Source organism: Oikopleura dioica, chromosome 2 (genome assembly GCF_907165135.1).
Source record: "Oikopleura dioica chromosome 2, OKI2018_I68_1.0, whole genome shotgun sequence".
In the NCBI taxonomy this organism is placed as follows: domain Eukaryota; kingdom Metazoa; phylum Chordata; class Appendicularia; order Copelata; family Oikopleuridae; genus Oikopleura; species Oikopleura dioica.
The window spans coordinates 15,698,963-15,713,237 of NC_137292.1; the positions used below are offsets into that span (position 1 = coordinate 15,698,963).

The 14,275-nt window shown below is 37.5% G+C and overlaps 1 protein-coding gene across 2 annotated transcripts in view; it reads right to left on the bottom strand.

Moving 5' to 3' along the window:
* Nucleotides 1–5,363: 5,363 nt before the first annotated feature.
* The window catches only part of LOC145696705 (uncharacterized), a 66,716-nt gene continuing 57,804 nt past the window's right edge, over nt 5,364–14,275 (bottom strand). For both annotated transcript variants that reach the window (XM_081773785.1, XM_081773784.1), the window contains exons 11-14: nt 14,021–14,067; nt 12,645–12,693; nt 11,757–11,845; nt 5,364–5,464 (exon numbers count right to left, since the gene is read on the bottom strand). In XM_081773785.1, the coding sequence (XP_081629911.1) occupies nt 5,400–5,464; nt 11,757–11,845; nt 12,645–12,693; nt 14,021–14,067 (250 nt within the window). In that variant the 3' untranslated portion in view covers nt 5,364–5,399. The remainder of the gene's footprint in view (nt 5,465–11,756; nt 11,846–12,644; nt 12,694–14,020; nt 14,068–14,275) is intronic.

The following is a 14,275-nucleotide window of genomic DNA, read 5'->3' on the forward strand; positions in this document are numbered from 1 at the left end:
GTCGCTTGATTGATGTCGTATTGTCCAGCCAGCTTCCGTCACTTCTAAATTTTTGAATTGATTAAATTTTATTCTGGATGAAAATCGCGTCCAAACAAAAATCAAAAAATAAAAATGCGATTTTATCCAATTCCTTCAAATTGAAATTATTTCCCAAGCCAGCTGCCATTGTTTTCAGAACTCGTCGCACTGCTGCTTCTTTGTGGCTGGATCGTTTATCGGGCAAGTCCTTGAAAAACCAAGTCCATTGATTTCAGGATTTTCCCCAAAAGAAGAACGAAGATTTTCCATCTCAGCAGTCTTTTTCTTGTTTTCCTTTGAGTCAGTTTCAAGTTTTCCTACGTACAGGTTTTGGTGTTTTTTCTTCTTCTCTTCTTGTTTCGAAATTCCTTCAGTCGTTTTTGTTATTCTTTCAGTATTATTGTTATGTTTTTCTCTGAGCTGCTTGAGATCTGCGATTTCTTCTTTCATCTCTTTTAAAAAGCACTCGGTCGTTTTTCGGACATCTTCGATCTGAATATCACGCTCCTGATTCGCCAATTCTGTGGTTTCTTTGAACATCTCAAGATCAGCGACTCTTTTTCCAATTTTCTATTTTTCTTTTTCAACTCGTTTCTTTCTTGCTGCAGATCGAACGCAAGAAGTCGAAAGGTCTCATTGTCTTTTTCAAGCTGATCTATTCTCTTAAGAATCGGCTGGATCACAGAATTATTGATTTGGGAACTCATTGCTGCATCGGTTGTTCCTTCGTTTTTGTAATCTCCAACGGTGCTTTAAAAGGGTCACCGTCTTATATCTTAACCCGTTGCCAAGTGCATCCCCGATGGTACAATCTAACCTGAGGCTCGAAATTCAGCATTACTATTGGCGTTTTCATTGTATAAATTATACTGTATAATTTATACACCTTCCGCTCGGCAACGTCTTAATCTTGGTACACTCTTATCAATTCCGAAATTCTGATGGGACATCTCTTGTAGCTTTTTTATTAAGAAGTATTAATTTGGCGGAGACCCAATCTAAAAGAAATAACGGATCGATTATCTTCGTTTGACATTTTGAAAAATATTAGCGAGTTTGGCTGTTCTCTAGCTTTTGTGAGAGGCTAATAAAATAATGCCAAATATTATGGCCAACGAATGAGTTGGCTATAAAATTAACGTGAAACTCCATCTGTAGAAAACTACAAGAAACTTACAAGACCAAAAACACAGCTTCAAATTTACCAACAAAGCTCAAAATCGCCAGCTGATGAATTTGATCGTTTCCCCACCCAAAAGCGCCAGAGCCAATTTCGCGAAAGCGCTGGCTTCTTTGTTTCTAGCGCTGTTTTCCAGTGTTGTGCACTCTCCAAGACACCTGACCTGTTTTGACCTGCTGTTGTGCGTTAGAGAGACTTGCTCGCTTTAGAAGCTGTTTTGAACAAAAGAAAAAAGTTTGTGAAACTTTTAGTTACTGATGATGATCCTTTGATCGAAAAGCTTCTAATAAATATACATAAGTACAAAAGAAAAAAGGCTTTTTTGAAAACGCTTCTTTTTTAGTTTATTTTGAACAGTTTTTTTGACAGTCAGATTTTTTGTTTTGTTTTGTTTTGAAGTTTTGTTTGTTTGTTTTTTTTCGTTTGAGAGAGGAATAACAGTATTTACAGTCGCTGCTGGCTATTTTCGTCGCTTTTAAAAAGAGTTCCTTTAGTGGATCGAAAATTATAAAATTAGAAAGTTTAGTTGTCTGACAAAGTCGATGAAAATCGCCGGCTAAGTCAAAAATCAACGGCTGTAAAATTGTTTATCGTTCCGAAGCGCCTTCTAACCACCTCAATGCATGATAAAACGCTTAACTGCTCCCACCCCAAAAATATCAGCAAGCGTTTTTGCTCGCAAAAGAGCCCAGGGAATTAGGCTATCGCACGATGAAAAACGGGGCTTTTTCATAACAGCGTTTTTTAGAAAAATTCGATAATAGAAGGGAAAGTTTACCTTGTTTAAAAATATCAGCTACAAAATTTGCGAAGGAGGCGAATCGACAGCTGATTGGCTTTTTCCAAATCAGCTCACTCAGCCAGCTCAGCTCACTCAGCTCAGCAAATTTGCAACTCTGCTTTTATGGTCTACAGGTGGCGCACTCTATTTATTCAGCCAATCAGAAGAGAACTAGCCACCAGCGCATTTTTATTGGCTAACTCTCTTCTGATTGGCTTGATATATGAATTGCGCCCTCTGGTGGCCATTATTGTTTAGTTTGGGAAACGAGCCAATCAGTTGTCGATTAGCCGCCTACGTAAATCTTGTCGCAGAAATTTTAGATACAGTAGAAGATACCCTTAATTATCGATAATTATTTTAAGATAAGTTTCGAAAAATGTTTTCAGGCCAAAAATCACTTTTTAACTGTTAGTGCCATCTTCACCGCCGTCTCAAACCGAGTCGAACGGTAAACAGCCGGAGTCCAAAATAAGGGACACCAAGATAAGGGACTTTTGGCTCGAAACGCCGAAAATCTGCGCCCTGTTTTGTATGTTTCTAATGTTAAATTGAACCAATTTAAGGGACTTTTTCGAAAATTCGGGACCGAAAAAGTCCCTTATTTTGGACTCCGGCTGTATGTATCTCTTGAAAATTCTAGAGTTTCGGGTACTTCCGGTCAAATTTACGAAATTCTAGTTTTCCACTGCCGTTTTTGATACAGAAATGGTACTATGGCATATAGCATATCAAAATGACCGCTAGGACGTGAGGAGTGCAGGGGTCTCAAAAAATAAGTACTTTTGCAAAGAAAAGTACCTAAAAATAATTATTTTGTGATTTTTAAGCACTAAAAATATCAAATTTCAAGAAATTTTCGATTTAAATATAGTTTTCTTTGTAGATTTATTTATAAGAGATAAAACTTGATTATCCATCTGCTTTCTGCCCGAAAAAATCATTATTGATATTTTAAGTGCTAAAAATCACAAAATAATTATTTTTAGGTACTTTTCTTTGCAAAAGTACTTATTTTTTGAGACCCCTGCACTCCTCACGTCCTAGCGGTCATTTTGATATGCTATATGCCATAGTACCATTTCTGTATCAAAAACGGCAGTGGAAAACTAGAATTTCGTAAATTTGACCGGAAGTACCCGAAACTCTAGAATTTTCAAGAGATACATATACCGTTCGACTCGGTTTGAGACGGCGGTGAAGATGGCACTAACAGTTACCGTCAACAATTTTCGAAAAATTTATTTTCCGAATTTTAAAATTTTGACCCCGGAAATGGATTCTACGGGCCAAAAAACGATTTTGAGGCTTCATTTTTGGGGGTCTATCTCGACTCTAACACCCCGAAAATCGCGTTTGAAAATTAGCTTTTTCGCCGAAAATGACGAAAATGACCTAATTTTGCTAAAATTTAAGATTTTTATTGGTCAAAAAGCGCCCGAACAAGTTTTTATGATGGATGAAACTTCCAGGCATACCTAGAAGCCAAAATATGGCTGTTTTGAAATTTTCGATTTTTCGAAGGAAATTGTTGACGGGGGTCCTTAAAAGTGATTTTTGGCCTGAAAACATTTTTCGAAACTTATCTAAAGGATAAAAATGATTCGGAATCTCTATTTGTTAAATTTTGATCTAAAAAAGTAACTCTTTTAAAATTTCTATATACAGTTGTTGACATTTTTCTCCACAGCAGCATTCGACCCTCTCAAAGTCTCGTTATTACACAAATCTTTGTTTAGGTTCTCTTTCGCTCTTTCTCTCTCCTGATTTTTTGAAAGAAACCGGCTAAGACGCAAACAGGAGTAATGCACTGACCCCGGTGAGAAAGAAACGCAAAACCACTCTCTGCTCGTTTTTGTAAGTCGCGGATTAAAACAGCAGGATTAAAGACAAAACTCAACGTGACTCACTTTCTAAGTTTTACTGTAATCGTCATGTTTTCTTTTGTTGAGAAAATAAGAGAGAGAACCTGGCCTGACTGTTGAAGCGTTTTTTTGTTGTTGATGAACTTTTTGAAACAATGCTTTTCTTGAGCTCTGGATTATTTAAAAAAAGAGAAAATTGCGTTTGGGTCGGTGCTTGATGTAAAAACCTGAGTCAGGCTACCCCAGAAAGCTGACTCAGGTTTTCGGTCAGGTTCTCAGCCCACCGTTGGTTTTCTTGTTCAACCAGATCATAATATCGAGTTTGCCGTATTTTCCAGAAGATGGCGCTGTTTGATCGACCAATCAGAAGAAAGGAAAATCAAACAGCGCCATTTTCAAAAAAATAGCTCGAAACAATAAAAAACATGGAAAAATGATTACTTTTCGTGTATTAAGGGTAGGGTCCCCGTACAGGCCCAAAGCAGCGAGACTCTCTTCCGAACCTATCAATGCTAAGAAGGCGTGTAATGGCTCAAATGAAAGTTCAATCTTAGATCTTCTGATTAACACGAGCTTTTTTCGAAATTCCAAGAGAAAAGTCATGTGCGGTTCGCTCAAAGTTGTCGTCTCAGCGAAAAATCGCGAAAATAGCCAATATTCAGGGCGACTCTCCTCCAAAGTGAGCAATGAAAACCCACTCGATTCTTTTGTAGGGTAAAGTTTGGACCCTAATCTTGAAAATGACACGAGCTTTTTTCAATTGGTCAAAATTTTCTATGTTAAAAATTTTAAAGTACGAAGGTACCCATTTTCTGTCCCTTTGACTCCGTGAATTGCCTTGCGGGCATAGCCCAAAAGGCGCCGTTCTCATCGCATATAGATGTCCTGAACGTAGGCTTTCCAAAAAGGTATCATATGACACCCTAACATAACGACCAAAAATTGTAAAAATTTTAAAATTTCCGCCTTTTAGCCAAAATGCACTAATTTTCGCCATTTTGAATTGCAATTTATGCGAAAATGGGTTGAGATAGAGATAATTCTCATAAGGAGTTTTTTGCTCAGAATTTCATAGAGATTCAGAAAAAGTGGTCAAAACCCGATTCTGAGACTTGACCCTGTACGGGGACCCTACCCTTAAAGTCGCGCGCGGCTACTTTTTCAAAAGTTAAATTAAGGGACTCCCACCCTTAAAAATTACGGTAAAAATTCTTTGAAAATCCATTTATTTCATAATTAACTGATAAAATTTCTTGCTCTCATTTTTTAGAAAGCAATTATTGATGGGAGGCCCTTAATAATCTCCAGTAAGTAAGATGTATCTGTTATTTCCTCCGTATAACTCTCAGATCTCGATTGCGTCCTGAATTTCTCGCGCAAATTCTGAAAGATGCGAACACGAATCTTTGAATTTCCGAATTTGTCAAAATTCAGCTTACGTGACACAGACAGTCCACTTTTTTCAAGTCCGCTCTTTTTTGAAAAGCGAAAAATCGATGAAAAAATATTCCAGAGCTTTCCTGTTCAGATGTCTTTATGCAGCGAGGGGAAGCTACACCCAGTGCTCGGCGTGACGCAGCAGCGGGAAAATTGTCGGCAACGTTGGGTAACTGATTCCTAGAAACGACGATTACTTAATATGGTGGTTTTATACTGAAAGTAATTGGAACACGGGAATCAATCTCGAATGTGTTTATTTACCCTGATAGGTGTGAGCAGAAAATAATAAAATATATATATTATATTTTATGTTATACCTGTGAAGTCAGGGAAAAGAATGATAAAATTATAGGGGTACAGTCGTTTTTATAGTGTAGGACACCACCCATCGGTGGCACGGACTTAGACTTGGTCGTATGAACTCGGCGTTGGCCATATCGCCAACGCTGGAAAAGAGAGGGGCGAGCTGTCAAGGTATGATGGAGTGAAAGCCTTGGCGTTGAGCGCGTCACGGCTCACTGAGCATAATTACGTTGACCACGCGCGCTAGAATTCCATATTTCGGAGCGAAAACAGTAGGAAAACCACTACATATTTTCCCCTTTTTATTTTTGAAGCGAAGCGTCCGTTGAGCGTAGAAATTTTTACTGTTCTTCAATTAAGTCCCAAACATTTTCTGGTAGAGAATTGTGCTGGATGGAGTTTTCGACTTGTAGAGATTCCGAATGTGAAGTTTCTGCATGATCGATTCGGTAAGTCGAGTAATTGTGAGCAAGATCATCTGTGAAAATTTTGATGTGAGTCCTCGCATATTCGAGCTGGTCGGAAAACGATTTTGAATCGGCTTCTAGAAATTTGAAAGCGATCCTTGAGGTGTAATATCGTTTTTCATAGATTGTTTGAAATTTTTTTCACCAATTCGATGCGAGTGTTTTTATCGACCAAAAGCTGATAGAGAATTGCTGTCTCACTTATCCAGTTGAGCAAACTGTCATGATTTTCAAAAAGCAATTCCTGGAGGTGGTTGATATCAAAGTGAAAGTGATCTTTAAGGGACTTAGCTTCGTTTTTCAATTCTTGCAAAAAGTCGAGCAGCGATTGCAAGTGTCTTTTGAAATTGAATTCGGTAAGAAGTGAATTGGAATAGTGATATCAAAGAGAGCAGGAATGATAAAGCGTTGAATGAGTCGCTTTGGAGGAGCGTTGTTGAGCAGGAAGAAATCATTTTGAAGAAAGGTCATTTTCGCGTTTTTCTCTTCTAAAAATGAGTATTGAACCAACCAGTACTCCTTTCAGAACCATATTTTTTGAGGCTAAAATGCGCCATCGAGTGTATCTTCCGGACGTTGTGAAGTCATTCCGATGTCTTTTCTTGTGATTTTTCGTGACCAGTGAGGAGTAGTCAAAGTCGTGAGTTGGGCCTTTCGTGATGGATATTTTTCTGTCTACTTCTTTTCCCCTTTTTATTTTTGGGCGAATGATCTTCACGAGCAGGGGATCGTTAATGAGCGCCACTGTGATTCGAGCGGTTATCTGTGTTATGAGAACATAAATCCACAGAGGCCTGCATGAAAACTTCGTAATAACGATCTGGTTGAGCATTACCAGTAAGCTGGATTCCCATTTGAGCTTGATCGGGGAAGTTAAATTTTTCTTATGAGCCAATTTCTAGTTGTGCATTGAATCGCCGAAGTTGTGAGGAACCAATTAACCAATTGACATCGATGTCGTGTGAGCAGGGCTTTAGACTACAGAGAGAGCGAGCAATCCAGTTATGAGTAAACGGTGGCTAGATAATGGGAACGCATATCTGAGCACCACCACGTCGTGAATCTGACGATTTGTGAGCGAGATAGTCGAGCAGCTATCTGTGAATCAGGTCGAGTTATGAGCAAAACTTCTAGACCATTAAAGGATTAGTCGAGCAGCTAATCACAGGACAACACTATCGTCGTGAGCGGAGACGATCTTTCCAAACGTTGTCGTGAGCTGAGTCATCTCTATCATTTGGCTTTTTATGATCTTTATGACTCGTTAACTTCTTTTCATTCTTCTGAGCAGGAATGATCTCATCTCTATCAACAAGGAGCGGTTGATCTTTATGAGAATTAATTTCAGACTTGTTCTTAACTTCGTCTTTTAGGACTTTCCCTTGTGATTCGGCCACGTCATCTTCCTTGATAATTTCTGTTCTGTTTAAGGCAGTCTTTCGTTTGAGCGGTCGAATCAGACTGATATGACGCCGATATTTTTCTTCGTAATTGGATATTTGATTGCAATCAGTTTGTGCATAATCGACAAGATATATAAAGACTTTTTCTAAGGGTTATTGAGCGAATATTATGTCCTTATGAGCGAGCGACGAAGTTCTTTGAGCGGTAATATCAGATGCATATATCTCACGAGCAGGAGATTGTTCTGATTCCTTTTCATGATTGACGAAAAACCTTCTGAGCAGTTGCACTGGCTAATGATTTCTAGCGTGAGCAATGTGCAAGTTTCGTTTTCAATCGTCAACGTGCGATTATTGGAGAACAAGTTGATCACGAGAAAAGAGAGCTTGTGATATTTGAGTTAAAAGCTTCTCGTGAGTAGACAGGCATTGCGAGCAGTAGCCATAATTTGGATGTCCAGTTTTTTTTTAGCTTCTCAGAGCAGAGAAGGAATTCTTTGTGATCCATCTTTTTAACGAATTCTTATTAATAAGCCTTAATTTTGGAGCGATTTATCCAATATTCGTGAAGACATTTTATCGAGCAAATAATCATTTCCACATAACTCGTTGTTATTATTGTTTTCTTCACCAGAGTCATTATAATATATCTCTTTTTTTTAACGTCTGATGAGTTGGGATCGTTAACAAGTATGGCTTCATTTCGGAGATTGAGCGAATTATCTCCGACTGTTATATTAGAGCGGGTCCATACCAACCATTATTGGACATGTGACTTTCTGAACGACGAGCAGGTTCAGCTTGACTTTGGTGATGAAGATAAAAGTGTGGCCTCAATGAGTGAGTCGAGCGTTCTCACAATTAAAAATTTGCACACTTTTGTGGCACATTTGACGGTTCTTGATGAAAGGTGCAAATAGAAGAGCGGAAACATCTGAGCGGATGCTTGTTCTACTGCAACCAAAATTGATGAGCAGCATATTGGAGTCCATTAAGCAAGATATTTAAAACCAAATTTGTATTGCGCTCGTGATGAAATTTCCGTCATTTTTCTCATCATAAATTTTTTCGTCATTCGTTAATTTTTCGTCTCATAATTTTTGATATCTTTTTTTATATCATTAGATGCAATAAAGACGATTTTTCGAGCTTCGAGCAGAGCTGTGAATGTTTTGAGTTTGATTGATCATCAGCGGCGATAATATTCTGTTTTTCAGGATAGATCATTCTGTAGCACGCTGAGCAATATTTCGAAGATTGAGTAATAATTTTTCCCGTTTGAGCAGTTCCAAGAGCCAAGGTTGAGCTGTTACGAACCGTACACGAATTTCGCCATCTCTTTGGAATGAATAAGTATATTCAAATCTTAACTTTTCCCAGAAGGGTTATTACAATGAGGGAACTTTGATTTTCTTTTGTCAGGATTCGAAACATGACGACCTTGATGATTTCTTCTTAGATGAGCGATCATTTGATTGGTAATTTTCATGAAGTACACTTTGATTTTAAGTTGTCGTTTTCATGGATTTGATCATCAGTTTGATTTCCGGTTGAGGTCGGGGATTTTTGAAAGCAATGAGATTCCGTTTTTTCGAATTAAAAAAAATATCAACTTTTTCCGGAAGTAAAACTTTTTATCATATTTATCGAGAAAATCGGGTAAAATTGCCTAAGGATTCAAAACAATGCCCATTTTATCGAATAAATAAAGATATATAAGTATATATTCGCGGATCGTCATTGATAATTTCACGGGAAATTTATCTCTAGTTTCTCTTTTATATCTCTCTTGTTGGGCGTACCGATTATTTCAGTCACCAAAATATATGGTGGTTTTATACTGAAAGTAATTGGAACACGGGAATCAATCTCGAATGTGTTTATTTACCCTGATAGGTGTGAGCAGAAAATAATAAAATATATATATTATATTTTATGTTATACCTGTGAAGTCAGGGAAAAGAATGATAAAATTATAGGGGTACAGTCGTTTTTATAGTGTAGGACACCACCCATCGGTGGCACGGACTTAGACTTGGTCGTATGAACTCGGCGTTGGCCATATCGCCAACGCTGGAAAAGAGAGGGGCGAGCTGTCAAGGTATGATGGAGTGAAAGCCTTGGCGTTGAGCGCGTCACGGCTCACTGAGCATAATTACGTTGACCACGCGCGCTAGAATTCCATATTTCGGAGCGAAAACAGTAGGAAAACCACTACATTAAGGGTATCCATGGCATTAGGAAGTAAAATCAAAACTGTGACTGGCCAATAATTTTTAAGTGAAGACCCTTAATTAAGCCAAATTCAAATCAGCAACTCGGATTTTCTTTTAAATTTCTTTCAAAGTTATTATAGTGACACCCTTATTTCATTCCCCAAATCATAGTTGAAACAAACTCATAATTCAAATAAAACATCTTTCTCAAATTTAAGCGGGAAAAATAAAGGTGTCACTCAGTTTAACAAAGCTTGAAGAAAAATCTATAATATGAAGGGTATCCCCTTAGAGGGTAACCTCAGATTATGTATTTTCCCTCTAACTTTGACCCTTACTTATCCCCTTATTTGATTCGCTGTTTTTTTTTTCAGTAGCTCAAATAAATTACTCTTTCGTTGAACCTCGTTGAAATATAAAATATCAAAAATTGCTCAACTGCGTTTCATCTCTTTATTTGATAAGTGATGAGTTTAGCGATGAAATTTATCGAATTTGCTCGCAGCCGGGCGCATTTCTCACAGCCCTGAAATTTGCGTTTTCGTTAGAGGGTTCTTCTAGCGCATTAAAATTTAGCTTTTTGCCGGCTTGTGAAAATAGCGATTTATCTTTTGAACTCTTCTTCGAAAGTTTGCACTTTTTAGATTTTCGTAATCTAATTTTTGGCTTTATAAAATCGGGGTTAAGATCTTTTCGATACCTTTTCTTAGAATCAGGGTTCGAAAACCTGTGTAAAAACCTGAGTCAGGGTCCGAGAAGAGCTTGTTTTCCGTCAGCACCCTGACTCAGGTTTTAGCACACATTTAAGAGCCCATATTCTAGCTTCTTACAGGTTCGAACCGTTCGACAGCTTATGTGAAAACCTGAGTCAGGCCTTCATAAAAATCGTATGAATCCTGACTCAGGTTTCTACACAGGTTGTCGAGCCTCTAAGAAGCTAGAACCTGAAATCTAAAATCTGTGCTCAAAACCTGAGTCAGGGTGCTTTCAAAGCTGCGAAACTTCAATAAGGACCCTTACTCAGGTTTTGTACACAGGGTGCCGAACTCAGCAAAAACAGTACTGCTTTAGAAAAAGGACTTTCCTTCACGAAGCAGAAAAACCGCAGTGTTCGACCGCGAAATCAGCAAAAAGTTCACCGCTCTCAAATTTTCCTTAACAAAAATATTTTTCTAAAAACTGGCGAATTCCGATCGGAAACATGGCTTTTTCCATTTTTCCGCTGGATTTTTTGTTTTTGTTAATTTTTAGAATTTGGTTGAACCGCACGTTTAGTTTCAAACCGAGCTGAAATTTTGGAGAGGCCGAAAATTGGAATTGGCAAAACAGAAAAAGTGGGGAGTTAGTATTTTCGCGGCGGGATTTGTTATAAGAACAGGATTTAGAAAATCGACGGTTACTGTTTTTGCTTGTTTCCAGAATGTTATTTTTCCTCGCAGATCAATCTATCGTCGTGACACCCTTATTTCTCCGAAAAAAGATGAGAGTATTTGTGTTTCTTTTATTTGGAGAAATCAGGGTGTCACTCTGGAAACAAGCAAGTAAATCGCACGCAATAACTTTAAACTGATTCTCGGTGCATAGTCTTTTGACACCCTTATTCACTTCAAGGTGACCGAAGACAGGATAAATAAGGGTGTCAATATGCTATCCCTATCGAAAAAACCCTAGATTTTCAGTTTGATAACTTAAATTTTGATTTTTCCGTGTGACAACATTATTTTCTCTGCTAAAAAACTATTTAAGAAAAAAAAATAAGGGTATCACTTCACTAGTCAGTCTTTAGAAGCTTTTGTAGAAAAATATCATTTATTTCCGAAGACTGGCTAACGAAGTGATACCCTTATTTTTTCCATTTAAAAGTGTTCCATTGAAAATAAAGTGGAAAAAATAAGGGTGTCACAAGGAAAAATCTAAAGGGCTGATAACTGAATGAAAGATAAATTTCGAGTTAAGTAAAAAATGAGATCATTCAAAAACCACGTAATCAAGCCCTTTAGGTTCTTTCCCGCTCGTCAAATTTTAGTAAGTCGCAGTTGAAATTCAACCCCCGAAATACGTAAAAGCCAAAATTCGTTACCTGGTATGAACAGTTCTCGATAATGCTTGATTTGAAGCTCCTGCGCGAGAGCTTGATTGATCGCTTCTTTTTCCTGGTCAGCGCCGTCGCTAGAATTTCAAATCAAGATTTAGCCGTTTTTTCAGAAAGAAAAAACATCTCGGACGAGAGACAGTTCGAAAGAAAAGCGACAGTTTTACACCTTTTCTGAAGGAATTATCATTTTGGATGAGACAGCCGAAGCAAAGAAATTCAAGCAAACAAACAACTTTTTAGAAATCAGGGAAAAAAGTTCAAATCTTGACCAAAATTAATAAGCCGCTTGCGGCTTTCAATCTGCTTTTTAATACAAATTTTCATCTTTACAAAAAAGCCGCAATCGGCTTTTTCACAAATTTTCGTATGTTGTAAAAACCGCGTGCGGCTTTTTCAGTTCATTTTATTTTTGATTCCGAAAACCTGTGTAGAAAACCTGAGTCAGGGCCTGAAAGATCTTCAGTGAAAAGCCGCGTAGCGGCTTTTAAAACGGAGCCGCGAAGCGGCTTCGCAAAAATTAGAAAAGAGATTGGAATACTTATTTTGCGAAGCCGCTTTGCGGCTTCGTTTCTAAAAGGCGCTACGCGGCTTTTCATGAGAATTATTTTAGACCCTAACTCTGGTTTTCTACACAGGTTGCCGAGCTTAGTTTCTTTATATTTTTTAAAAATCATTAAAATTGTAGTCATCTTTGTTCTGCTAAAATCAGCGAAATTCAACCCCAGTTTTCGTTTTTTCAAGCGTTGTTTTACAGAAGTACTTTGGTCCGTTGCGAAGTGAAGAGGTTAAAATTAGTTGACCGATAAAACGCGAAATAGAAAGCCGAAAAACGTTCTTTAGAAAAAGAATTATAATTATTCTGGTTATTTTTACCTGCGAAGCTCGACGGGCGTATTGTTTATTCGACGGGGCAACTTGTCGACTTTTTATCGGTTCAAAAGAAAGTTGCTTTGTGGAACTTATCAATTCGCCGCGGCGCGAATAATTCGCGCTTTCTACATCGCCTATCTTGTCCTTTTTCGTTAGAAAGACGCGTTTTTCTTTGTTTGCTTAAACTTTTGTTCTAAAGAAAAACACATTTTCAATTCGAGGAACTTAAGGGTATCACAAGCGAAATAATAACTTGTCAAAATTTTAAATCATAGAAGATGAACAATTATAAAACAAAAATAAGGGTGTGCACTTAAGAAATAAATGATTCCAAAAAGTCCTTTAGGGATGGTACACCCTTATTCCATTTTACTTTTTTTCACAAAAATTACTCAAAAACTTATTTTAAATAAAATTAGGGGCTTGCTCCTATAAAAATAACGCCAAAAATTAAGTTTAAAAATTAATGAGTAGATACCCTTAAAATTTTTGATTGGCAATCAAATTGATTGTGATAGCCAGGAAAAGCTAGAAACTCGTTTTTATTTAAATATTTTGCATAAAATATTTTTTCTTGAATTAAAAAGTTCATTTTCGGAGGGAAAAACTTAAGGGCATCCCTAGAAAAATGATGAAGCGTCCAAAGTTGACATAACCGTGAAAACTAAGAGCGCATCATTTGTAAAATTAATTTTGAGGAGCTCGAAAACTTTGTCTTCTTACGAGTTTATTCCGGATTCAAACGGCAATCGAAAATTGTTCAACTACGAAGAGCAATTAATTCGAAAGAAAACGTTTTTAATTATAATAATTTGTCTGTTCGTCAGTCCTCATCACTAATTGCTGCTTAGTAATTACGAGTTCCAGCTGATTAGGTAATTGAATTTGATTAAATGGCCAGGAAGCTAGCTTATTGTTCAATTAACCGGTATTTTTGATCGACAGATTAATTACGTGGGCGATAAACTAAATTCTGATTGGTCGAAAAATTTTAAAAAGTATTCTGATTGGCTCGAAATCTTGTAGTTTCGACAAATTGTAAAAACGGAGAAAATTCGCTTTTGAGCCAATCAGAATCCTGCATTTTGTTTTTGAACCAATCAAAACCCAGATAGCCGCCAATGCATAGTATGAGCAATTTTTACAAAAATTCAGAGAAAATCTGACGTTTTTGCTTTTTAATTATTCTTAAAAATAATTTAACAAAAATTATTACAGTTAATTCTTTTCAAAAAGAATTCCGGAGAACAGTCAATTTTGCTCAGCTTCTTTTTTAGTTGAGCTATTTTTATTGCTCCCTTGTTGGTATTCTCGAGATGCCTTTCTAAAAGCGCCCCAGAATGGCGATTGTCATTTGGCTTAAAATTCTGAACCGATTCCTTCGTGGCTGGAAAATGACGCCGACAGATTCCTGCTGACTTTTGAGGCTGAATTTGGGGATCGAAAATCGATTACTTTGTATTTTTTGGGAGAGATCGAAAACCGCAGATAGGGCGAATCAGGCATATAAATTTTGTTCGAAAACCCAAAGCGAACGCGAAGCGAAAGCGAAAAATTTTTCCAGCCAAAAAGCGAAGCGAAAGCGAAGCGAACGCCTATCTTGCACAGCGAAGCGAAAGCGAATTCGCCAAGCG